We start from the raw sequence: 26,323 nt of genomic DNA on the forward strand, positions 1-26,323 counted from the left end.
GTACTACCACAAGCAAAACTATTCAGGTCTTACGAGGGCATTTCAGTCATTATGATGTCCCTAATATCATTGTCAGTGACAACACCCCACAGTTATTTGCTGAGGAGTTTTCACTTTTCCTGGAGGCAAATGGGGTGCAACATATCCGTTCTGCGACCTATCACCCCTCTAGTAATGGACAAGCTGAGCGTTTGTCCAAATCCAACAGAGACTTGATGGATTTCTGTTAACATACAGAAACACTCCACATGCTACTACAAAAGAGCCACCTGCAATGATATTTCTCAATCGCAAGCTAAGAACCCGGCTGGATCTTCTAAAACCTAGTCTCGCCAAAATCATGAGACAGTCCCAGGATGCTCAGCAGTTACAACACCAAGAACACTCTTGTTGAGAGAATTCATGGATCCTGGTTTGTTCTACAGAAAAAGAGAAAAATGGATACCTGGAGTGGTGATGTCCAGAACGGGACCTGTCTCCTACATCGTCAATGTGGGTGCGGCTGGAACCTGGAAACGTCATGTAGATCAACTACTGAAACAAGGGACTCAATCCTCTAAAACCCAGATGGAACCAGAAGTTCCTGCTTATTCTGATAGTTCACAGGCACATCTGCTTCAGGAGAACGCCGGGGAAAAGACTGACAATCTTGTGGACAAACAGTCCTGACAAATCCCCGAAGGTGATTTGTCAGTGTTGCCAGTGTTGCCAGTCCCTGATTTGTCACTTATCACAAGTGACAAATCAGGGACTGGCAACACTGACAAATCACCTTGGGGACTGTACAAACGAGAAAGGCTATTAAGCATCATCCTAACCGTCTTACTTGGACACCTGACCGTTATCAGGCATCCTAATGTGTATGTATGTTAAAGGAAGAGATTCATATGCAGTAGTTTGAACAAGATGTGCTTGCTAAACTGTGGTTAAATTTGAATTTAAGAAAAGAAATACCCCTATGTTGTGTATGATCACTTTTGATTTAAGTTGGGAGGAAATGTTATGTATTTAGTGTTAGAAACTGGGTTATCCTGCAATTGTTGTCTTATGCTTTAGATGGCGCTGTGTTATGGCGTATACCTCTCTCATGGAAAGTAAAAGTTGAGTTGTAAGTGCCCTCGGCCTCGGCCTCCATCGTGTTATTGCTATCTATAGCTCCGTAAAATATAGTGATATTCTGATAGACACAACAGCAGCACGCGCTGTTGTAAATCCTGCCCACTTCTTTGCATTGTCACACATGCTTCAGTGCTCTGAGAGTGTTTATAGTGCTGTGAGTTTAACACTTCATGACTGAGAGCAGAACAGAACACAATCTTCATCATCACACAAGACAAAAGAACAACAATGAACAAAATCACCTTCTTCATCTGGACTCTGATCTGTATATCAGGTATACAGTGAAACTCTGACTTGCTTATAACTAAAAATACTAAAGTTTTATATTTTATGAATATGACATCTATTTCTAATATGACACATGATTTTTCTATTGTCTTGATGTACTTTTAATTTAAATCCTATTCATTTCTCTTCCAGGCTCCAGTGGACAGATCACAGTTACTCAAACTCCTGTAGTTCATACAGTCACACCAGGAGAAACTGTTGTGATGAGATGCAGCGCCAGCACTCCTTTAACAGGCTGTAGCCCTACAGCATGTCTGTCCTGGTACTTACAGAAACCTGGAGAAGCCCCTAAACTCCTGATTTATAGAGTGAACAGCCTCCAGTCAGGAACTCCATCTAGATTCAGTGGCAGTGGATCTGGCAGTGATTTCACTCTGACCATCAGTGGAGTCCAGACTGAAGATACAGGAGATTATTACTGTCAGAGTCTACACAGCAGTGGTGGTGTGTTCACACAGTGATAAAGAGTGGTACTTTCAGAAACTTTATTTATTATGATGTATTTAATAAACATGTAACATACAATCTTATATCCCTTATACTAAACTGGACTAAAATCTGGAGAAAATGTGAGTGGTGCTCGTACCTGCAAAACTTTACACTACAATATTATCTGTATTATTTACTGTAGGAAAGTCAATCCCTTTAATTGCTCTTCTATACTTCACCACTAGAGGGTCACATGTCTTTTACATTTTCTACACACCTTTCCTTTAAGACTGTGGCTGCATCCAAAATCATTCTTCACATTCTCTATATAGTAGGTCAAAAACAGTATGTTACAACAGAAGTATGTCTGAATTCACAGTCTGAATGTTTCTATGATAAAGTCTGTATGGTGTCCTGGTGGCCTGTAAACAGTAGCCAGCACAAATGTCAAACAGGATCGTACGCTAGACAACGTTACATAAAGCACCATCACTTCAAATTAATTAGATTTGAAAGACTTCTGAGTAATACTGAAGATAATGACAACATGGCAGATGTAGTACGTCCAGATTACATTCATGCACACTCATACTATACAGAACATACTTTTTTAGCGATCGTGAAGTAATTGATCAAAATAAGTGCCTACTGAAGAGAGTATGTGATTTCAGATTAAGATTACTTTGTCACACTACATGATATTTGTGGAAGTGTCAGTGAATTTCACATGATGGTTGATTGTTTATTATTCATTTATGTTTATGATGTTTAATATCTGTAACAATTTAACAGAAAGATTGTTCATATTTGTGTCTAATTTACATAATTTCTCTTTGTTTCAGACCACACTCACCCTCATTCATTCATACAAACACAACTGCTCAGACGTGACCTGTTTTCTGAATCCAGCGTATCATTAATAGTTTTGTGGATTGAACTCTTGGAGCTCTTACTCTCTAACCGAGTCAAGGACGATCTCAGCAGTCCAGAGGCTTCAGACACTGACAGTGTTTCATTATAAACTGATGAACATGAACAAACCTCATCTCTCCATTAGTCCAACTCTTCTGACTCATTTCAGAGAATAAAGTGTGGACAGTGAAACTCATATTTGATCATCAGGTGATTCTGTTCCTCTCAGAATAGAGCAGCTCCATCAGCAGATGTTCAGCGTCCTCACAGGAGCTTCATGTTACTGGAATCCACTGCTTCTCTTGTTTCTGGAGATACATAGGGGAAGTTCAGATAAGACCTTGTTATTACTAAAAGGAAAAAAAATAAATAAACCCATTTCACCACAAGTCTGATGTTGAAGAAACAGTCGTGTCTGACTCAAATAATTACTGGAGATCAGGTTATAAATGGAGATGAAGCAGTCGCAGGTTTAGTGTTTGTTAACAGCGGGGTTTGTCGCCCACATTACAGTAAGGATGTGTTTGTTTCTGCTAGATGCAGTTGTTTTTTACCCCAATAAAGGACAATGAACTGTTTATCTGTTTCATATCCTCTTCTTTCTTTTTCTTCTTTTCTTCCTTTTTCTTCTCTTGTCTTTTTCTTCTCTTCCTTGTAATACACACCAAAGTTTAGGAAAACCTGCATGATCCCAAAGCGACTGTGGAAATTACTGAAGCACATCTGATAAAAACCTGCTGAGATACACATGATCATTCATTCGTTCATTTGTTCATTCATTCATTCATTCAATTTAGTATAATTTTTACTTTACACGTATCAAGGTGAGACTCACCAGTCTCCTCAACACTGAAGACAATCTGAGCACTTTCATCGTCAGCTGTGCCGATTATTAATCCGCTTTTCGATTTAAAGGACATTTCACGATCAAGGCCCACACCACATCCATGAATGTTGGAGAATTATTTACTGAAGAAAGTTAGGGATAAATAGGGAGAGGATGAAGGGGAAGGGGATGATAGTCAGGTTGATCTGAGTGATTAGGACCCCCGATACAACCTGGAAAGGAAGAGAAGAGGGGATGATAAGGATGGTTGAATGGATAAGAGAGAGGGGGAAGGGAGGGTTCAAGAGAACAAGACAAACAGTACTGTAGGTTTTGAGAAGTCAGGTGATTGGTTGAGGCGCGGCCCCGCTCCCGAACCTCAGCTAACTAGTTAACTCCCTTAAAGTTCATAGATATTTGTAACACAGTTCATTGTTGTGGGAAGAAGGAGGGTGGGAACCGGCAAACGTTCAACATTACTTTAATACAAAATAAATACAAAATGAAAGTAAACGGGTGACTGCCGCCCACACAAACATAATAAAAACATAACATAAAGTCCAGGCCTGGTCCTCTCTCATCCTTCACTGTCGTCGCTCCTCCATGAGTGATACGAGATCGGTGCAGTGCGCAGGTGACGCTCCTTAGCAATCACTCCACCGGCCTGGTGCTGTTCTCTCACGGCTCTCGCCCCGCCCTGCTCGTCACAATATTATTCTGATATAGTAAATAGTATGTATGTAAATTTCACATTATGTAGCAGAGACTTGGTCACATGATTCCTCATAAATTTCTTAGTGCTGATGATAAATAAACCAAACGCAGTTGTGTTATTAAAGCCAGAGTCAAACTGCCAGTCAAACTGGTCACATGACTGAATATGGACACAGAGATGGACGTTCATCTGCACATCCTCAGCATTCAGTAACTAATTGTGGAAAGTAATGCATTACATTACTTTTGTGTTACTTTTTCTCACCTGGGCTGGACTTGTTTTTTAAAAAAAAGTTTAATTTCACACCAAAAGTGAAATGAATAAGCCTCAGACTGAAGGAAATGCAAATTCCCAGCTGTACAGTAGAGGGCGCAGCTCAAACAAACCTTTAGGTTGTGCTGCCATTCTGGATTGCAGAAGAATAGGATACAGGAGAAGAAAGTTCAGCAATAAAATTTAAAAATAAATACATTTCAAGATTGCATTTCACTGTTTTTATTCATTTTGAGGAATACTGACTCTGATTTTGTGTAAGTGAGATGAGTAAATGCATATTCACATTTAGTCTATACAATAACCATCATTCACACACAACACCTCTGCACTTTATTTCTCTCAACATGAGGACAGGAGAGCTGTCAGTCAATACATGGGAAAACAAGTAACTTGAGTAACTTATTTAAAAAAAAAAAAAAAAAAAAAATGTTGTAAATTTAAAAGTAATGCGTTACTTTACTAGCTACTTGGAAAAAGTAATCTGATTACTAATGTTACCCCCAACACTGATCCTCAGTGTCTCAGTGGTCAGAATAAAAATAAAACTACTGAACTAACTAAAACTAACATTAGTGAGAATGTAAATGATCATTCTGTAACTCTGGTGTATATTAGTTTGTCTGTTGTAAATCCTGCCCACTTCTTTGCATTGTCACACATGCTTCAGTGCTCTGAGAGTGTTTATAGTGCTGTGAGTTTAACACTTCATGACTGAGAGCAGAACAGAACACAATCTTCATCATCACACAAGACAAAAGAACAACAATGAACAAAATCACCTTCTTCATCTGGACTCTCACACTGTTTATTCAAGGTAAGACTGATAAAAACTGACTCTGGTTTTGGTGTTCTTGTAAAAGTATATGATGGTAGTAGTTTTAAACAATAATTGTTTTTCTTTTCTCTTCTTCAGAATCCAGAGGAGTGACTCTGACTCAACCTGAAGTTAAATCTGTCCAACAGGGTCAAACAGCTACAATAGAGTGTCATATAGATGTAGGAATATACAGCGACTTGTTAGCCTGGTATCAGCAGAAACCTGGAGAAGCTCCTAAACTCCTGATTTATTGGATCAACAGACTCCAGTCAGGAACTCCATCTAGATTCAGTGGCAGTGGAACAGCAAATACTGGACGAGATTTTACTCTGACCATCAGTGGAGTCCAGACTGAAGATACAGGAGATTATTACTGTCAGAGTGTACACAGTGGTGGAGTGTTCACACAGTGATAAAGAGTGGTACAAAAACCTCGGTCAGTCAGACGTCACAGTGATGCACTGATACAGCTGAGAGATACTGCAGCTGCTGATGGAGGATCACAAACAACACAATGGTAATGTTTAGCAAAGTTTCTAAAGACTTTTAAAATTAATTAATAGAGTGAATATACATTTATATGTAGTCATTTATTTTTTTATGAAATAACACTTTACAATAAGGTTCATTAGTTAACATTAGTTAACTACATTAGTTAACATGAACTAATAATGATCTGCACTTATACAGCATTTATTAATCTTTGTTAATGTTAATTTCAACATTTACTAATACATCATTAAAATCTTGTTAACATTAATTAATGCACTGTGAACTAACATGAACAAACAATTAACAACTGTATTTTCATTAACTAACGTTAACGAAGATTAGTAAATACAGTAACAGATGTATTGCTCATGGTCAGTTCATGTTAGTTAATACATTAACTAATGTTTAACTAATGAACCTTATAGTAAAGTGTTACCGAAATAACCGTTAGTACTCATATGAATTATGGCAGCACTGGGATGTTTTATTGTTTGTGTTTCAGATCACAGTAAGAGAGCGATGTGGAGTGAAGCAGAAATAGCAGTTGTTTTTAATGTGTTTTCTCTCACTCCAGGATTGAAAGAAGCGGTTTCTTTCTCCAGTGGTTGTGGAAAAATATGCATACTAACTGATCAGATTTAGTCTGAAAGGTAAGTTAGAAAGTTCTTGCTTATAGAAGTGTTATATAAAAGTAATATGACATTCACAGTCGTGCTGCTCTTCATGTCTATGGTAGAATCACAGCCGTGCTGATATTCAGTATAACTGCACTCTTGATCATGTGAAACTGATTAAATGTGGCAGGATGAAATAAACAGCACCTGGAGATCACGTGACCCTTCGGCAGCAATGCACACACAGTCCTTCGCTCGTCTCACTTTGTCAGATATTGTATAATCCTGTCAGTAAATTCTGAACCACTCTTTTTCTAGCCCACTATGAGTACACCAGCAGTCAAGGACAATCGAAAAAGAGAGATTGAACAATCGGCAATAAAGAAAAAATTCAAAGATTCCACCATCTCCAGAGAGGATCTCAACACTGCTATTGCTAACGGTATCAAGCCAATGCTCAAAGAGCAACAAAGTACTCTCTATTCGGTTGTGGCTTCGACAGTAAGAGAAGTGATAGACTCTGCACTGATCCCAGCACTCTGTGATCTACATTTGGATATAAAAACGACCAACGATTCTGTTAAAGAACAAAAAGCAGAAGTTGAAAAGCTAGCCAACACGGAAAAACAGACACGTGACCGGGTCGATTCTGTTTAGGCTGCTGCACGTGAGGATAGGAGGACAGTCACAAACTCACCAACTCACCAAAAATGACGGACACTGAAGACAGGAGCAGGAGAAATAACGTACGACTGGTGGCTCTGCCTGAGGGGGCGGAGGGCTCCGATGCAGCTGGCTTCCTCAGAGCTAATCTTTCCAGGTGGATCTCTTCACTGAAAGGCCTTGACATCGAGATTGACCGGGCCCGTCGCGTGTATGACTGACGCGCTGATTCATTACGCTCCGAATCTTCCTGAAGCAGTGTTTTGAAATCGGCCATCACTAAATAAGTCGTTTTTTTTTTTTTTGGCACACCAAAAATATTCTCGTCGCTTTATAATATTAATATTGAACCACTGAACTCACATGAACTGATTTAAATATGTTTTTAGTACCTTTATGGATCTTGAGAGAGGAAATGTCATTGCTCCCTATGTAGGCCTCACGGAGCCATCGGATTTAAACAAAAATGTCTTAATTTGTGTTCCGAAGATCAACGAAGGTCTTACGGGTGTAAAATGGCATGAGGGTGAGTAATTAATGACAGAATTTTCATTTTTGGGTGAACTAACCCTTTAAGAGAACGATAACAAGGTGGCCATGGACACTTCATCCCCTTGGAATTATAAGGTTCTGTCTGCGTTCTGAGCGGTTTTGAGATATTGAGCTTCAAAGTTTTTGCATTCCATATAGCAAAAACTATATGGGGAACAAGTTTCTTTCAAACATGAAAATGACAGGGACAGTAAATGTATTCTAAATGTACAATATCAAAATCCTCTCAAATTTGTAAATGGGGATTTTTGGAACGGGTCAAATGCAGATAGAACCTTTTAATTCTAAAAAAAAAAAACACTTTTCGCTTGGAATTATAAGGTTCTATCTGGTAATAAATTAATTGAAGCAATAATTTTCAAGAAACACAAACAGTTTGCTTATAATTTCCTTTAAAACATAAAATTAGTGTTGTAACAATGTGTTGACATGCATGAGAAAGTTTAATTTAATGGTTTTTATGACATTTATTTTTTATATTTTAAATGAATATTTATATATGGGTAATTTAACACATTATTGCAGGAACCATTTAAGTATAAGTTTCCTTTTGTTTAGACAGAAAGCAGCAATATTGTAAAATTTAAGACATTTTAAGACTAAAAAACTGCAAGAAAACAGACAATGCTTCAGCAAAGGTGTTTAACAAAGTTTAATAAACATTGAAAAATGTTTCACTGACTATATTTAATTAAAAATATTTCACATTTAAAATATTTAAATTACTTCAACTATGCAACAACTCAGTTTTTGCCAACAATCTAAAATTTAACATTTCATCTCACTTAATCTAGTATACACTTTAATCCAGTATGCCATAGTGTAGAGCTTTATATCTACATACAGTTCAATTCAAGCACACAGGATGGATCAAGGTTAAAACATAACCTAATATGTACATAACTTTCCCTCGTATGACAATGACGTGACTGGAAATAAGTAAATAGACTACAAAACCCGGACCTATCCTTTTAATAGCGCTGCTGGCTAACGTTAGCATGGTGTCTAACTGAAAATAACTCCCTAACAAAAGATACAGCAAAACACACAACAAGACTGTAATTCCCTGAAATTTGGGCTGCTGTCATTGTCAAGATCATAAATAAAATAGTCGATCATGAGCTTTCTAATAAACATCGCGTTGTGTGAAATTATTTAGTCTTCACTGATTTAGCGTTTTCGTGCGCTCTCTTCCGCTATTGTGGCGACATGACAAAGAACGCTGATCCTGATTGGTCCTTGTGTGTGCATTCAAAGTGCTGATTGGCTCACGCAGATAGAACCTTATAGAGTCAAGTTAGAGTGCGACTTTGTAGACAGAACCTTTTTGTTTTCTAAAAAAAGTACAAAAACTTAAAAAAAAGAAACATCACATAATGTAAATAAGTTGTCACAGAATATGAATATGTGAATAACTCAATTTTGACAAAAAATGTCAGATAGAACCTTCTAATTCCAAGGGGACGACTTGTTCATTTCTTTTTGGAATCTTGTCCTGTACGCTCGTCCGCTGACTCGTAAATAACAAATTATTTTATTTATTTATTTTTTTCAGGGCAAATGGAGAGCAGTTTCTGGCTCAGTGGGCCTGGGGACATGTCTTGTGTTGAAGTGGACTGGTCAACATTTGTTTCTGTTGTTTGCACACACCTACATTCTCGTGTACATGTACATTGTTGTTTGTCGTTCCTTTATCTTGTTTTTTTTGTTTTTGTTTTGTTTTTTTCTGTTCTCTTTAACAGGCATCAATACTTTTATTTATCTTGCTTTTCTTTTAAAAGGATTATGCATCGCGATGGATTGGTATCTAGCATACATCTTTATCATGAGGTACTTTTCTCCACATGATTTGGGAATGTCCAGTTGTTGTTATGGACTCATGTGAATTCTGTTTTGTCCTTTTTACTACAAATTGATTACGTCTCTAATCCAGGTTTATGTCTTCTCAATGACGATTCTAACTGCTGTATGAGTTCATTAAAGAAGAGAATGTTGTTTGCTGGTTTTACAGCGGCAAAGAAGACAATAATACAGAACTGGTTTACTCCGATGAAAAATGATCTGAAATTGACATTTGACATTTGAACTCCAGTGAAGTCCACTATATGGAGAAAAATCCTGGAATGTTTTCCTCAAAAACCTTAATTTCTTTTCGACTGAAGAAAGAAAAACAGATGACATGGGGGTGAGTAAATTATCAGGAAATTTTCATTCAGAAGTGAACTAATCCTTTAAGAGACACAAATTCAATAGAAATGCAAATGACCTGCATGTATTTGTGAGATGATGTGTCAAAGCAGAAGTCGTCTCAAGCTGGTTTTGTGATCTTGACAATCAGTTCAATGTTCTTCAGTGGCCTTCAAGATCACAGATCTGAATCCAACAGAAAACCTTTGGAACAATAAGAGATCTGCAGATATTATGGGATTCAATCATGTCAACATGGAGCAGAATCCAGAAACCATCTTGGAAACCTTTTATCACGCCTTCATCATTAGATTTTACTGCTTTGCAAATGTGTTTTTATCTTATATCTTAGATTTTTTACACTCTTGTCCCAGACTCAAACATTCAGTCTAAGCCTGTGAAAATCCATCAAAGATATCCTAATATTACTACATATTAAATCTATGATGACCTAATAAACAAAGAGTGAAATAAACTGAAACAATTATTCAAAAATGATGACCATATAGTTTCAGCATCATTTCCAACTGTTTAAGAGACAATAGTGTCAGTGGAGATGATTGAGATTAAATATGAGACATGTGATGTATGTGGAAAACAAAGAGAAATAAACATAAATATCAGTTATGAATGCAATATTTGTACTGACTATGATCATGATGAAAAATGAGGCTTATTGCAGAATTAACAGTGATTAACAATAAAACATCTAAACTAAATCTGCAAATGATTCCATTCATTTCCATAATAATATACTGGGCAATGAATATGCAAATATATTACAATTTAGCAGTAAATGTACACTGTTCTTAAAGAGACATCTTCACTATGGTGTATATGCTGATGACTTTGATGCATCACTGATGTTACGATCCTCCCAGTTTGTCTAGGGGTAGGAGGATGTAACAATTATTGTAAATAAAATAAAAATAATAAATAAAACGAAAATGACTGACGGTCACTTCAATCCCCTGATCCAGAAAAGCCACAAACACCAAATTAAGCAAAATAACTTAATGTATTTAATAACAATTCAAAGATAACATCAACAAAAAGAAAGAAATAAAGGAAGCAAATCTTCAGGAGAGGGCCAGGCCAACATAACAAACAAAACTTTCTAACTGACAAGGGAAGCATTAAATAACCTATATGTGGCGGGGCAGTGCACTTTTAAGACAAGCCCACGTTTTTGTTCACTAGTAATAAAGTCCGACTACGCCACCCTAAGGATTAACCCCAGGGAAAATACTCAAACCACTCAAATTGAGTAATAAAGCACACAGGTTCGGTTCCCTCATAAAATTAGGCCAGAGACCTAAGTATAAAAATACAAAATGTTTATTAATACAAGAATAATTTAAAACACTGAATCACAAAAAAACACTTGAAACCCCACTTCAAACAAAAGAAAACAAATTACACAAAGAAAAAGATAAAACAAACAAACCAACTTAAGTAGCAATTATATGTGGATATGTAAAACAAAACGGAATGATACCAGCAGGGCTGAGGCTCCCAACGGCAGGAATTAATGTAGAGTTTGGTTTCACAAGAGCACACTTCCACGCGCACACACACACAGGCACGCGCATACATAGACATAAAAGGGGCTTGAGCCCCTGCCCTTTTTCTTCCTCGAGAGAAAGTGCCCTTTTTTTCTGGGGTGTTTTTTTTTTTTTTTTTTTTTTTTTTAATGAACATATATTCCTGTTTCCATGTCAAACAAATATATTTAGGCTGCTGAAAAAAAAAAAAAAAAAAAAAAAAAAAAAACTATATCAGGTCGGCTTTGTCGAGTTCAGATGCCCTCCCTCCTCGACACGCCATTCATTCCCGCACCCATGTGCGCCACGCCCCACCTCGTATTTGCTGCTGGCTGAAAACTTGTGACAACTATGCCCGGGAAAGTGCAACTGTTGTCTGGCGATGAGAAGCGAAAAAGAAAAAAGCCCTAGATGGATCCATCCCGTTCATTTCTTTCAGGTAGCCTATGTATGTTCTCAAACATGTGAATTATTTTAATGTGCCATGCATTGCGTTTTGAACCATGGTAAAGTTATATCTGTAGGGCTGTCAATACCAGAAGAGGAGAATTCCACGGACGAGCATCCATGAACCGCATTATTCCAATTAAAACTATTTAAAAATCATAATACCGCATTACATAATGCTATTCTTAAATCTACGCTTACACAGGATAATACATCAATAAAAGTTTAAACCCTCACTCTGAGTGTGCATGTTTGATGTCATATTCTTGTTGAAGAAATTACAGCGGCTGTAGCATTTCTATAAAAAAAAAGTGTCCGAATATTATTATTTAACTAATAATATATTTTTAATTATGGTGGTTGGCTTTGATCGTGCTGTGCTGTGTAACAACAAAAATCAGCAGGCGTTTGGCGCCCTCTGCAGGCATTTGTTATAATATGTAATGTATTTAAAACATTTCAGGGGGAAAAAAAAAACTCTTGATGTGTTTAAATATGCAGATTAGCTTGTTTTGGTTAATTTAGAAGAAATCTACAGATACAAACAGACGGAAGGTAGTAGGCTTAAAACAAACTGCATCTAAATGTGTAGGGTCAAAGTTAAGTTTTCTTCCCATTAGAGTAAAAGACATGGAAGCAAAAATGGACCACAATCTTAAAATTGTCCACTACATGAAAGAAGTATTCCAATAACACCAAAAGAATTAAAACGATTTATCGATTTGTGCAAAATAAACAAATTATTAGTGAAACAATGTCCCTCTCCTTGGTGCAGTCATTTATTCTAAATATATAGCTACTTGAAAATAGTTGCTGTTGCCTTCTCTTGTGATAAACCTAGTGAATACTAAAGAAGACCATGGTCTCTGTGTGAACTGATTATTTTGTAGAAACCTGTGGAGTATAAAACAATTGCGTAAGTAAGTGTAAGGGAATTAAAATAAATTGGTAAGGAAGTCAAAATTGTCTTAATATATTTATGAGAAGTGCCCTTTTTTCCACTTGAGCCCCTGCCCCCCAAAATGTCTGTGCACATCCCTGCACCCGTGCACTCTAATCACACTATCAAACACTCAAAGTGTACACCGCACACGATGAAAGAGAACCACCACCACAAGGAGGGAGACCAATCCACCCGTGGGACCTCAGCTCCTGCAATAAATCAAAAAGAAAATAAATAACTATAAAAATGGACTTGGCAGAAATGGCAGTATGGACATCACTAATGAAGCAACTCCTCACGTAAATGGTATCAAGGACAAACAGAAGTAAGGAGAAGCAACAACGTAACCTTAGAATCAGATAGTTGATCTCCTGAAATTGTTCCATCAGTAGCTGATCACACAATTTGAGTTGCATTAATAGATTGAGCACATGCAAATACAACCACAGAACTTAAATGCTTTTACAGAAAAGAAAATCAAATCAGTTCAATTAAACAAAACTTCCACAAAATTAACAAAGAAAAACAAAAAGGTTAAATGATTTAACTCAGAAAAGAAAAAGAAGAGAAACAGAGGCCAGTTTAATCTCTTCCTATAAATGAAAGAGCTATTCAGGCCTCCCAAACAAACCAAAACATGAAGCAGGGCACTAGAACGGCACGTAAAAATCAGACCAGCAGTCCCCGTTAATAAATGGCGATAATTTAGTCTGCGCGGCTGTATAAACAGCAGCTCCTTTTAATAGCTTGAAGACGGCAGCAAACGATCACGGCAGCAAACAATCACGGCATAGAACGAGAGGGAGAATCCATCAGGATATCACGGCAAATAGAATGCTTTATAGGCACGAGTTTGTCGCAGTCATACCCACCGATAGCACAATGGGATACAGGTAGTGATGGCCGAATTCGAAACACTGCTTCATGAAGCTCCGAAGCTTTATGAATCTTTTGTTTCGAATCAGTGATTCGGAGCGTGTATCAAACTACCAAGGTCACGTGATTTCAGTAAACGAGTCTTCATTACGTCATCACTGTTTCAAAACATTTCAAAACAGTTCGAAATTTCAATGGTTCACCTGTAGAGGACGATGATAAAGTGAACCCAGATTCATTGAGAACAACTGAACAAGTGTCTATGGGCTTTACCCCAGGGCCGTGCACAGACCTTTTGAGGGGCATGTGCTGAAACTGAAAAAGGGCACCCCCCTAATAATGCATATTAACATCTTAAACATTAACCATACTGTGTGACCATATATAATATGGTTAAATGTTAATAAATTAAGTGTATTAGCAGATAGCCATCATAAATCAAATAAGAAATTTCTTAGAAATATATTTTACCTAGCTGACGAGGATCACTCGCTTTGTGTCAAACTCAAATGCAGTTACGCCGGGTTTTTGACCATCGAATGTGTGCAAATGTGTGATTTGTCCGTCATTAAAACGACGGCATCACATTAGGCTAAGTCATCATCAATAGGTTATGAGCGCTCAGTTTTTCCTGTTGTAAAATACGTTTGGCCAAAATCTCAATCTATAAAAGATGTAATACTACTGTATGCACAGGCTATTTAAGGCTATTTGTAGGGTATTGGCTATGACTAACTTAGCTGGCAAATGCTAGCCCCCTCCCTCTCTCTCCGCCGCCGGTCCGGTCTCAGGCCTCAAATGCATAAAAAATGAGCCTTTATAGACATACTAGTGTTTCTTCTGTAAAGACAACGTTGTACTTATTCAAACAACAAGATATTTATTTACCGTTGCAAGACGTTCAACTGCTCTGCTGTGGATCTGCACTCAGGGGGCGGAGTTAAGAGGTTTGACTGACAGTTTGAGCGGATCCAAAAAGATTTTGTCACAAGCTCTTTTTAATACCTTTAATTGGCTAAATATATTTGTAAATCAGACAGACAGACGTAAAGGGTGACCAATAGCATTGATTTATTGAAGAAAATAAATAAATAAAATAAAACAGCCCTACCTGTGCACGTGCCTGCTTTACCCTATGGTTTTACCTGATCTCTGATCAGTTTTATATATTTGTAGATGTTTTAAGACATTATGTAATTAGACATTAGAATAATTAAAATGAATAATGGTAGTTATTAATCTCTTATTTGCCTGTTTAGCTTGAGCCATGGAACAGAGAAACAAGCCCTGAAAATTGATAAAAGAACACATATTATACAGACACTCTATATTTAATCTTATTAGATGATTAGTTAATTGGATAGATTTTACTTTCAATAACACTTTTGCAATACATTTGTAAAAGGTGCTTTTATGCATGTTTGGCCTCAGTTTTGTTGCATTTACACGGTTCTGACCACTAGGGGTCACCGTGGAGACGGGTGTCAGATTGTTTCGAAGCCTCGACACATTATGGCACATTTGCTTCAACTGCTTCAGTGTTTCGCGAAGCCTCGATCTGCCTCAATATTATAATGCAGGATTCCCCACAGCCTCGGGCGTTTTCTCCCGCACCACGCGCACTTCCCGCCCACAGCATTTCAAATATCTTGCGCTGCTACACGGTAAAGGTGGAATTCATTTTAAATTCGATTAATTACGATTCTGTTAGTATTCATGTCCACAAACAACGTTAATGAACTATAAATCACACATTCAAACGCTGCATTATCTAATATATTAAAGTAAAACATATTTCCAGACGCGGGATCCTTAAAGTGCAGGTGAGATGTTTTAAGTAGTTGTGAATTTACTGTTTAAGTTGAAAGAGTGTAGCGTTATTATAATAATAATGTCCAGCTTTTTCATCTCACTGACTTCCAACTGGTTGGAGTTTATGTACACACTTCAGTTGACAGAATTATTTTTTTATTTTTTATTTTTTTGTGGGACTCGAAGGAAGGGTCATGAGGAGCATGAATGCTAATGTGAATAAAGTGTTGAAGGAGGGGACAGATGGATTGACATAGCTTAGTCTAAGTTCCACCAGTGATGAAGCTGACCAAAAATCAACATTGATTCAATGTTCATATTTTTCAACACTGAAAAGCATTGAAATTTCAACATTGATTCAATATTATTTAGCATTGAATTTTCAACCTCAACCAAAATGATGATTCTGATGGAATTTCAACATTGAATCAATGTCACCTTGCTATCTGGGAAGTAACTTGTCAACTAACTCTCATTAGTGTATTAGTAGACTGTAGTACACTGTTAGGTTTCGGTTCGGGTAAGTAGAATAAGTTGACATGTAAATGTTGACATTGTAAAGTTACTTACAGTCAGTAGAATGTCTAAAGTAGACCACTGAAATACCAAATCTTATATGTAGAGAGTTTATTTTATTATTTTTTTTTTTTTTCAGTTTATTTTTGTTAGCAGCATACACTGTTGTAAATCCTGCCCACTTCTTTGCATTGTCACACATGCTTCAGTGCTCTGAGAGTGTTTATAGTGCTGTGAGTTTAACACTTCATGACTGAGAGCAGAACAGAACACAATCTTCATCATCACACAAGACAAAAGAACAACAATGAACAAAATCACCTTCTTCATCTGGACTCTCACACTGTTTATTCAGGGTTTGTGTAATGCAGCTCCACAATTATTCTCTTGAAATATTAAATGCTTATAATTTTAGATAATATTTTTTTTAGAATTTATAATTGTATTATCATTATTATTTTCTTCTTCGTCTTGTTCTTTCTTTCAGAGTGTAGAGGACAGTACACTGTAACTCAGAGTCCATCAATAACAGCAGCTCAACCAGGACAAGAAGTCAGAATAAACTGTAAAACCAGCAGTGCAGTGCATAATGGTAATGACTTACACTGGTACTTACAGAAACCTGGAGAAGCTCCTAAACTCCTGATTTATCAGATCAACACCCTCCAGTCAGGAACTCCATCTAGATTCAGTGGCAGTGGAGCTAGATATGGAACTGATTTTACTCTGACCATCAGTGGAGTCCAGACTGAAGATACAGGAGATTATTACTGTCTGACTGTACACTGTCCTAGTAGCTGTGTGTTCACACAGTGATAAAGAGTGGTACAAAAACCTTGGTCAGTCAGACGTCACAGTGATGCACTGATACAGCTGAGAGATACTGCAGCTGCTGATGGAGGATCACAAACAACACAACGTTTTATCAAACCTTTCAGAAAGTTTATTTATTTATTTTGATGTACTAATCATGTAACATAATCTTTATATTATATAAATGTTAGTGGTGCTTGGTCCTGCAAAACTTGCCTCCACAATGTAATCTAACCACAGAAAATTCAGCCACTTTAACTGCACTTCCATGCTTCATCACTAGATGGCGTGTCTGTTACATAACTGAGTTCCCTATCTGTCAGTCACTTTGACGTTGTGTCGATGTGATGACACTAGTGTAGTGTTTCTCAACCTTTTTTACTCGATGGCCTCCTCCTTCACCAGATCAATACTGCAGTGCCCCCCTAAGATGCCTGACATTTCCTCTTATACTGAACTTCCACAGCAAAGAGAGAAAAGTGTTTGTATTTAAGCCTTTTTATGTCAAAACGACCTCTGCTTCCCCGTCGACATACAGCATGAGCGCAAATGCTTAAAGGGGAAACAATAAATCTTCCTATGGTGTCCCAGTAATTGTTCCCGATTAAACCACTGAAAATACAACATTACATACAAGTTTTGCTGAAGTTAACTCAATTATAGAATTGTTTCTTTATTTCTCTATGGCATGGTGTCGCCCTCGGGCAACATAAAAGGTTTTTGGACTTCACACTGGATCTATATATGACACGTCTGTTCAATGAAATGAGGAGCTGAAGTGGGTGCAGCCTTTTCTGTTTATCGACATTTCATGATGGATATATTATCAGGGACCCCAGAGGGTTAAATAAAAACAAACAAAACAAGCCCTATAATTTAATAAAATAACACATATTATGAAGACACTTCATATTTAATTGTATTAGATGATTTGATAGTTGCATTTAGTAGACTACAACTTCAATAAAACGTTTGCATTTTGTTTTGTATCTGGAATGGTAAAACATTGTTGACTTATCTTAAGTGTCTGAATTTCTCAAAAGCTCTTATAGCGCTGCAGGACTAGCCTACAGCAAACACTGAACCAGACTATTAAATGTTGAGCAAGGGATCTCATTGGCTGCAGGATCAGCAGAGACCAATCAGCCTGAGTCATTTGGTATTGATGTGATTGCTTACAGACTGCATGTAAAGGACCGATCGAAGCCTGTGCCATCTTCAGTTTCATGACTGAACTAGATTTCTGACATGACAATTCTTGGAGAGTTTGTCATGGTAATGAATATGACAATGTTAATGTGTTTGGTCTGCTGCTGTTGATTATATCTGCTGTAGAGTACAGAACTTTCCACTGCCAAAACACACACAACATGCTGCTGCTGTACGAGCAAACATGAATCACCCCATAGCAGATCTGGACAGGTGGAGCTGGGGGAGGTGGAGGGTTTCTGAAAGTACACTGTACTGCTACAGCAAACAATAGACAAGTGTTTGAATGTTGAGCAGCAAGATCATTGACTACTGATACAGCAGGAATCATTCAGTTGTGTCCTGTAGAGAATGATGTGTAAATGTGTATGTCTGACTCTGTATATTTACTGTTACTGTGCTTTGGCGATGTAAAGCCTTTCTTTTAACCCTGTCAGTAAAACTATTGGACTCTGAATGTATATCGTCCTGATCTCTCTTCTGTCTTTTGCATTCAGAGGGTGTTTTACATGAGCGGCACATGCTTCACTGCTCTGAATGTGTTTATAGCTCTATGAACTGAACATGACATGAACGAGACCTCATGAGGAGCTCCATCATGTGTTACTCTGCAGACGTACACCTCTCCCTGTTCCCAGCGTGCTTTGCTGAGGGTCAGGACGCTACTGCGGCTGTAGTGGCCGTCCCGCTGGCTCTCTGCGCTGGTCACGACCCCCTCGGTGACCTCTGACCTGTCTAGTGTCCAGCTCACCAGCGCCCCCTGTGGAGAGTAAGAGCTGAGCAGGCAGAGCAGTGCGGCTGAGTCTCCAGAGATCTGCAGAGAAGAGGGCGGCAGCAGAGACACTGAGGGCTTCACTGTGGGACCAGCTGCAGGAGACAAACACAACACATTCACAAACACAAAGAAAACACACTGTTTCACTCACAGCATTTCAACAGCAGTAAAAATCACGATAATCTGATCCTTCATGTCATTCAACATCACTAGAGCTGATATAATATACAATATACAAATTACACAATCACTGTATACATTTAAATCAAACCTCAGAAATGAAACTCAATATACTGAGACACTGACTGCTTTAATTCCAGCAGTTTTAAACTCTGAACATTAAGTTCTTAAATTTTACTTGAGATATTCAGCTCAAAATGTAACTCAATTTCAAACAGAATTAAAACAACTGAATCATACATATATTTTGTTTGTATTAAAAAACACTAACATGAGAAAAGAGATTCAGTATCATTGACTGAACTACAGAAAATATCAACATTTACAATCTGATGCCAAATCTCTTTTTTCCCCCATGATATCTACAATAAAAGATGAACTATATGAACACAGTGTAGAAATAAATGAAAGAAAATTAAACTAGTAATAAACTGATTAAACTCACAGTGAGACTCATTATGGAAAAATGTTTAGATTTTTTTGAAAGGAATAATGTCGTTCTTCTGAATGAATAAACATGACAATATAATTGTTTTAGATTTAATAATTATAAAACAGTATCAGTAAGACTTAAAGCCTTTATACACAATGAATTATAAAAGTATTTTTAATGCATTAATTAAGCATCATTATACACATTATACTGCATGTATGATCTCATGAATAATTCATTAAGCATTAAGTTATAACACATTATAATATCATCTATTCACTGTTACACCTTTAGAAAGTATAATGGGGTAAAACAAATTGCAAATAACCAATTTCAGATGTAACATTAAATTTGTCAATATAATGGCTTTTAATTTTGGTTACAATTATTTATGAAAAGGCATTATTTATGGATACCTTCATAACACATTATACATAAATGCTTCAAGTAAAGTTTCAGCACAATATTATTATTAAAAAAAAAATGTTTTTGTTTCAACTGTAAAACACTCTCTGAAATCTAAATTGTATTTTTTTTTTTTTTTAAATTGTTAATTAAAAGGACTTACCGAGCACCAGTTTAGTTCCTCCACCGAGAGTCCACCACAGTGATACAATCTAATGAAACGGTCATACAAAAACCTCTATTCCACTCGAGTGAACACAAACTCCAGCAGAGAGAGAGAAACAACACTTCAACACACTGATATTAGAAGAAACTCAGATCTTCTCAACACTCAAACATTCAGTTTGGACTAAATGATTTTCAAAAAAGAACAACAAACACACTTTCACTCAAAATGTTTGTTGTTGCAAAAACAGTGTAATTATTTTCATGATCAGCTGAAGAGTTCATTAATCTTATTTAAAACATGATTTAGTTTGACTTTATATGTTATATTTCTCATTCATTCTTTAGTCTTGTGCTGATATAACAGTTTAAAGAAATATATCTGATGATCTGTGACCTCTGAGGTGACCTTTGACCTCTTTTATCATGGATGATGTTGTGGAGTTTCTCATAATGACCTTCTGTTCTTCATATGAAACTCAATCATCATGATTCACAGAAAAACCTGCAGCTTCAAATAAATTAATCAATAATTCTGAACATTTCATATGCACATTGTTTAATTTAGTGTCACATGACCTGATTATGAGACCTGATGAACATGTCAACCTTCATCAAAACACCATTATGTATCTTTTGTTTGTTTGTTTGTTTGTTTACTCTAAATACAGTAAAACTTTTTCTCATTGTTAACATGTTTTTAAAGATGTAGTACATTACTGTACTCACAAAGAAATAATTATTGTGTTTGACAAATATGTTTAAAATGATCGACTTTCATGATACTATAGTCATTTTAGGGGCCTAAAAAAAATCTTTTATTTTTCTTCCTTAAGTTGGCCACCATTTTGAGATCACATGACCAGCTGAATGCTGCTCACTTTCCCTGCGTCCCAATGTCCATATTATCCATCCTAAATAGTATGTGAGATTAAAATAAGTGTGTCTCAAAGCATAGTATGTTGGAAAGAGTATGCCAAAAGTCCCCGGATGGTCTACTATTTCCGGTAGATTTTGGAAGTGTGGATCCGTGCACACTACAAAGGCTAATATTGCCCACAACCCATTGCGCTTTGGATGAGGATTCAGTTCAGAACTACAAACACGAGTAAAAAGTGTTAAAAAACTACAAAACAGGGTGGATATGCACGACCGACGCTGAGAGGTTTGAGTGACTAATAATCAGTTCAACCTGATAGAAAATATTTATTTAATGTTATCCGTGTTATATTTCATCTAATACCAATGTGGACTTTTATAAAGATCCGATTGGCCATTAACTTTTAAATGCATCATTATGCATTAATATGAGGAGAGTTCTCCACATGAAAGACCCGCGACTGCAGATCAACGTGCTACTGCATTTCTCTCCGATACGGTAGGAAATTAGCTAAATGAAATGTGGAGGATGTAAGATGATTGACAGGCCAGTTTACGGTGACAGGATGCGACAGAGAGCAAAGACGCAATTGTATGACGTGATAGTATGTCCCAAAGCTTGTCTACTCTTTTGCTAAAGTATGTACTTTGTGTCACCTTATATAAATGAATCATGCATGAAAGTGAATAGATTATTTCTACAGCGGCACTGAAAGCTGAAAATGCTTCATCCACACTGACAGAAGTTCATATAAAGTCAAAGACTAGTGTCTTATCAGTCTGCAAAACATAAAAAACATTTTATAATTAAAATTAAAAAATATTTACAATAATCAATATTTACAATTATTACAAACGACATCAATATTAGGTTGCACTTTATTTCGAGGGTCACTTTTGATATTCTACTAACTATAAGTGACTTGTCAACTACATGTCAACTAACTCTCATTAGTGTATTAGTAGACTGTAGTAGACTGTTAGGTTTGGGTTCGGGTAAGTAGAATAAGTTGACATGTAGTTGTAAAGTTACTTACAGTCAGTAGAATGTCTAAAGTAGAGCACTGAAATACCAAATCTTATATGTAGAGAGTTTGTTAGTTTGTTATCAGCACACACTGTTGTAAATCCTGCCCACTTCTTTGCATTGTCACACATGCTTCAGTGCTCTGAGAGTGTTTATAGTGCTGTGAGTTTAACACTTCATGACTGAGAGCAGAACAGAACACAATCTTCATCATCACACAAGACAAAAGAACAACAATGAACAAAATCACCTTCTTCATCTGGACTCTCACACTGTTTATTCAAGGTAAATGTTTAAATAACATTTAACGCTAAAATATAATAATATCATTAACAGTGAATCTTATACAAATATTCTGCTTTTTCTAACAGGTTTCAGTGGACAGGTGACTGTGACTCAAACCCCTTCTGTAAAAACGGTTCAGATTGGTGAATCAGTGACTATAAACTGCAAAACAAACACAGAAGTGAGCAATGCCTGTGTAGGTTCATATACTTGTATGGCCTGGTACCAGCAGAAACCTGGAGAAGCTCCTAAACTCATGATTCACTCTGCAAACCAAAGAGTTTCAAACACTCCATCTAGATTCAGTGGCAGTGGATCCAGAACTGATTTCACTCTGACCATCAGTGGAGTCCAGACTGAAGATACAGGAGATTATTACTGTCAGAGTTACCACTATCTAAACAGTAAAGCTGTGTTCACACAGTGATAAAGAGTGGTACAAAAACCTCGGTCAGTCAGACATCACAGTGATGCACTGATACAGCTGAGAGATACTGCAGCTACTCATTCAACACAATCACACACAACACTGATCACAGACAAACACTAATAACACTAGATCATTACTATCAACATCAATCTTGTGTTTATGAAGAGAATGAGTCAGTGTTTAATATGATCATCATGTTTTAGGTGTAATATATGATCCCTGTCAATCAAACTGAACAGACTGAATTCAGTCACTTCTGCTGTCTGGACGTGATGCTTTCCATTTGATTTTCATGACATTTCTGAATGTTTAGATTATATAATCATAAAACACTTTGTAACACTTTACTTAAACCCCTTATATATAATGCATTTTTTTTGTTTTTTTAATGCACCTTATAATGAACTGTTTGATCTCATGAATAATTGTAACCATATTTATAATACATTATAATACTTATCTATTCATTGAACACACCTTTAGAAAGTATAATGTCTTAGAAAAAAAAAAAAAAAGCATTTCAGAATCTGCAAATATGACACTGTATTTAAATTTTGGTTATAATTATTTATAAAAATATATAATGCATTATAATGTACATTACGAAAATGTTTATATATGCTTTATACATCAGCACTTTAAATTAATGTTACTAAGTATTTTTGATGAATTATGTATTTTAATACACATCATAATGCATGTCTGATACTGTGAATAATGTAACCACGTTATACCTCATTATAATATAATCTATTCATTGTTACAACTTTAGAAAGTATAATGCATTAAAACAAACAGTTTCAGATCTAACAAGGAATCTAGAAATATTATAATGCATTTTATATTTCAATACTTTATGACAAGATATCAGGCATTATAACATGCATCCAAGTAAGGCATTACCACAATATCTAATACTAATTATAATTAATAAATGTTGTTTTTTTTTTTAAAAAAAATCTAAATTATATTTGTTTAAAAGGAAATAAATAGACAGACTTACCGAGCACCAGTTTAGTTCCTCCACCGAAAGTCCACCACAGTGATACAATCTAATGAAATCAAATTCATTCTCTTGCCGTGTGCTGATATACTGTAACACTGTGTAAAGAAATATATCTGATGATCTGTGACCTTTGAGGTGACCTTTGACCTCTTTTATCATGGATGATGTTGTGGAGATTCTCATAATGATCTTCTGTTCTTCATATGAAGCTCAATCATCATGATTCACAAAAAAACCTGCAGCTTCAAATTAATAAATCAATAATTCTGAACATTTCATATGCACATTGTTTAATCTAGTGTCACATGACCTGATTATGAGTCCTGATGAACATGTCAACCTTCATCAAAACACCATTATGTATCTTTTTTGTTTGTTTGTTTGTTTACTCTAAATACAGTAAAACTTTTTCTCATTGTTAACATGGTATGCAATATCATATCAATGAGGAAAAAATTATTTGTGTTGTTTTTCCTGCTTAAAATTGGACACTTTAACAAAATCAATAAACATTTTCATAAATTTTTAATTCATTTATTTTATTATTTTTATAAGTTTATTACCTCGAGGCAACATTGTACCACAATGGAAAAATTGAAACATTTGGCATTTTCATGTAGAAAAAAGAAATATATTTATTGAAAACATCAATTTCTTTAACTAGACACTTGAACAAACAAATTTATCCAGATTTTAATGTATTAAAAGTTTCATATTTAATAAAAAGTAACATTTTATATCCAGCTGTTGCCCTCAGGCAACACTGTACCATAGTGGAACACAAGTATTACCAAACCATCATATTATTATGTTATTATATCAAGTTATCATATCATCTTCATCCTCAGCTCCATCTTCTCTCTCACCCTCACTCTCTCCCTGACGGATTGTCACTATGATTTCATCTTCCTCATCACAGCATGACTCCTCATCATCACCCTCATCAACTGCCAGTGCTACCTGTGTTTTATAGCTTCTTGAAGTGATATAGAAAATGTGCTGATCATAATATATGCAGATATAGTATGTGAATTACTATTCTTATAAGTGCATTACAAAATCATGTGAAAATGCAAATATATTTAGATAATTCTCACTCTTTTCCTTACAAATATAATACATTTGTATTCACACCTATTATGCCTGTATGGCCTCATGTGATTCCATTATGGTACAATGTTGCCTTGAGGCAACACACAGTTTTTTGTTATTTTCTCTAAAACATTTGATGATATATAATGTAAAGTTCTTGAAAATACTTCTTTACTTGCCAGTGAAGGTGACTCGTATTTTTTGTGGGTGATTAAATGGATACAAACAAGTGAAAAAAGCACTTTTCATTGGAGAAAATATTCTGGTTTTGGTGTTCTTGTAAAAGTATATGATGGTAGTAGTTTTAAACACTAATTGTTTTTCTTTTCTCTTCTTCAGAATCCAGAGGAGTGACTCTGACTCAACCTGAAGTTAAAACTGTCCAACAGGGTCAAACAGCTACAATAGAGTGTCATTGTCACAGACACGCCAGGCTCCAATATCCACCAATCACAGCGCACACCTTCCCTGGAGTACTAATCACCGCCACCTGCACCTCATCAGCTCACTCATCACCAGCACTACTTAAGACACTCACACACACAGTCACATTGTCCGTCTCGTTCGCATCTAAGGACTTACCTGTATGCTTACCTCAAGGACTCTCCTCGCTACTTACCTGTTTCCTTGTCTCCGAGTTCCCTCCATCGTCTGTGTGTGAAGTGTTGTCTGCAGTTATCATCTCCAGTCAGCAAGTATCATTCTCCATCGGCACTCTGCAACCACAAAGGACAGTATCGTTCTCTATACCATTCATCAGTCACAAACTTTGCATCTGCATACTCACCTGTTGTCACCATCTACTCTGCTTATGTTCAATAAACAACCTGTTAACCTATCTCCTGTCTCCTGGCTGGTCCTACTGTAACAGTCATATAGATGTAGGAATATACAGCAACTACTTAGCCTGGTATCAGCAGAAACCTGGAGAAGCTCCTAAACTCCTGATTTATATAGTGAACAGCCTCCAGTCAGGAACTCCATCTAGATTCAGTGGCAGTGGGTCTGGCAGTGATTTCACTCTGACCATCAGTGGAGTCCAGACTGAAGATACAGGAGATTATTACTGTCAGAGTTACCACAGCATCAACAGTAAAGCTGTGTTCACACAGTAATAAAGAGTGGTACAAAAACCTCGGTCAGTCAGACGTCACAGTGATGCACTGATACAGCTGAGAGATACTGCAGCTGCTGATGGAGGATCACAAACAACACAATGACAATGTTTAGCAAAGTTTCGAAAGACTTTAATTTAAAGAGTAAATATATGTGGCAGGAGGGGTGATTTTCTTACGTCATGGTGCTGTTTTAGCCTATTGGCAGCGTCCCTGGGCTATAAAAACAGAATACCTCACTTGGTGAACTGCTGCGTCGTTAACACATTTCCTGGAACTGGATGCGAGTACTCAAGACGGTATCAAAGAGTATAGAAGCCAAGAGGCAAAACTCTGATGCTTTTTGGGTAACAGCCATGAGGAGGCGCATCGGTAGCGCGGCAGCCATTTTGGGGTGAAAATGCCAACTGGACAATAGAATCCATCACATCTTACGCACACAAAATCGGCGAATCTCACAGCCAAATCAGAAACGCAATAG

At 36.6% G+C, this 26,323-nt stretch overlaps 1 protein-coding gene across 1 annotated transcript; it reads left to right on the forward strand.

Annotated features, from left to right (window-relative positions):
* The first annotated feature begins 1,206 nt into the window (after positions 1-1,206).
* On the forward strand, positions 1,207-25,842 carry LOC127507687 (uncharacterized). Its single transcript, XM_051884984.1, has 6 exons — positions 1,207-1,393; positions 1,540-1,864; positions 2,978-3,075; positions 5,479-5,529; positions 25,067-25,117; positions 25,613-25,842. Exons 1-6 carry the CDS (start codon positions 1,348-1,350, stop codon positions 25,840-25,842), a joined length of 801 nt encoding a protein of 266 aa, XP_051740944.1. The 5' UTR covers positions 1,207-1,347.
* The last annotated feature ends 481 nt before the right edge of the window (positions 25,843-26,323 follow it).

This window comes from Ctenopharyngodon idella, chromosome 24 (genome assembly GCF_019924925.1).
Source record: "Ctenopharyngodon idella isolate HZGC_01 chromosome 24, HZGC01, whole genome shotgun sequence".
Classification (NCBI taxonomy): domain Eukaryota; kingdom Metazoa; phylum Chordata; class Actinopteri; order Cypriniformes; family Xenocyprididae; genus Ctenopharyngodon; species Ctenopharyngodon idella.

What these genes read in the sequence shown, in the direction of transcription:
- LOC127507687 (XM_051884984.1), top strand. Translation starts at nt 1,348, where the DNA reads ATGAACAAAATCACCTTCTTCATCTGGACTCTGATCTGTATATCAG. An exon ending in TCTGGAGATACATAGGGGAA is followed by an intron (nt 3,076 to 5,478) that starts GTTCAGATAAGA and finishes TCTCTTCTTCAG; the next exon opens with AATCCAGAGGAGTGACTCTG. An exon ending in AGTTAAAACTGTCCAACAGG is followed by an intron (nt 25,118 to 25,612) that starts GTCAAACAGCTA and finishes ATATAGATGTAG; the next exon opens with GAATATACAGCAACTACTTA.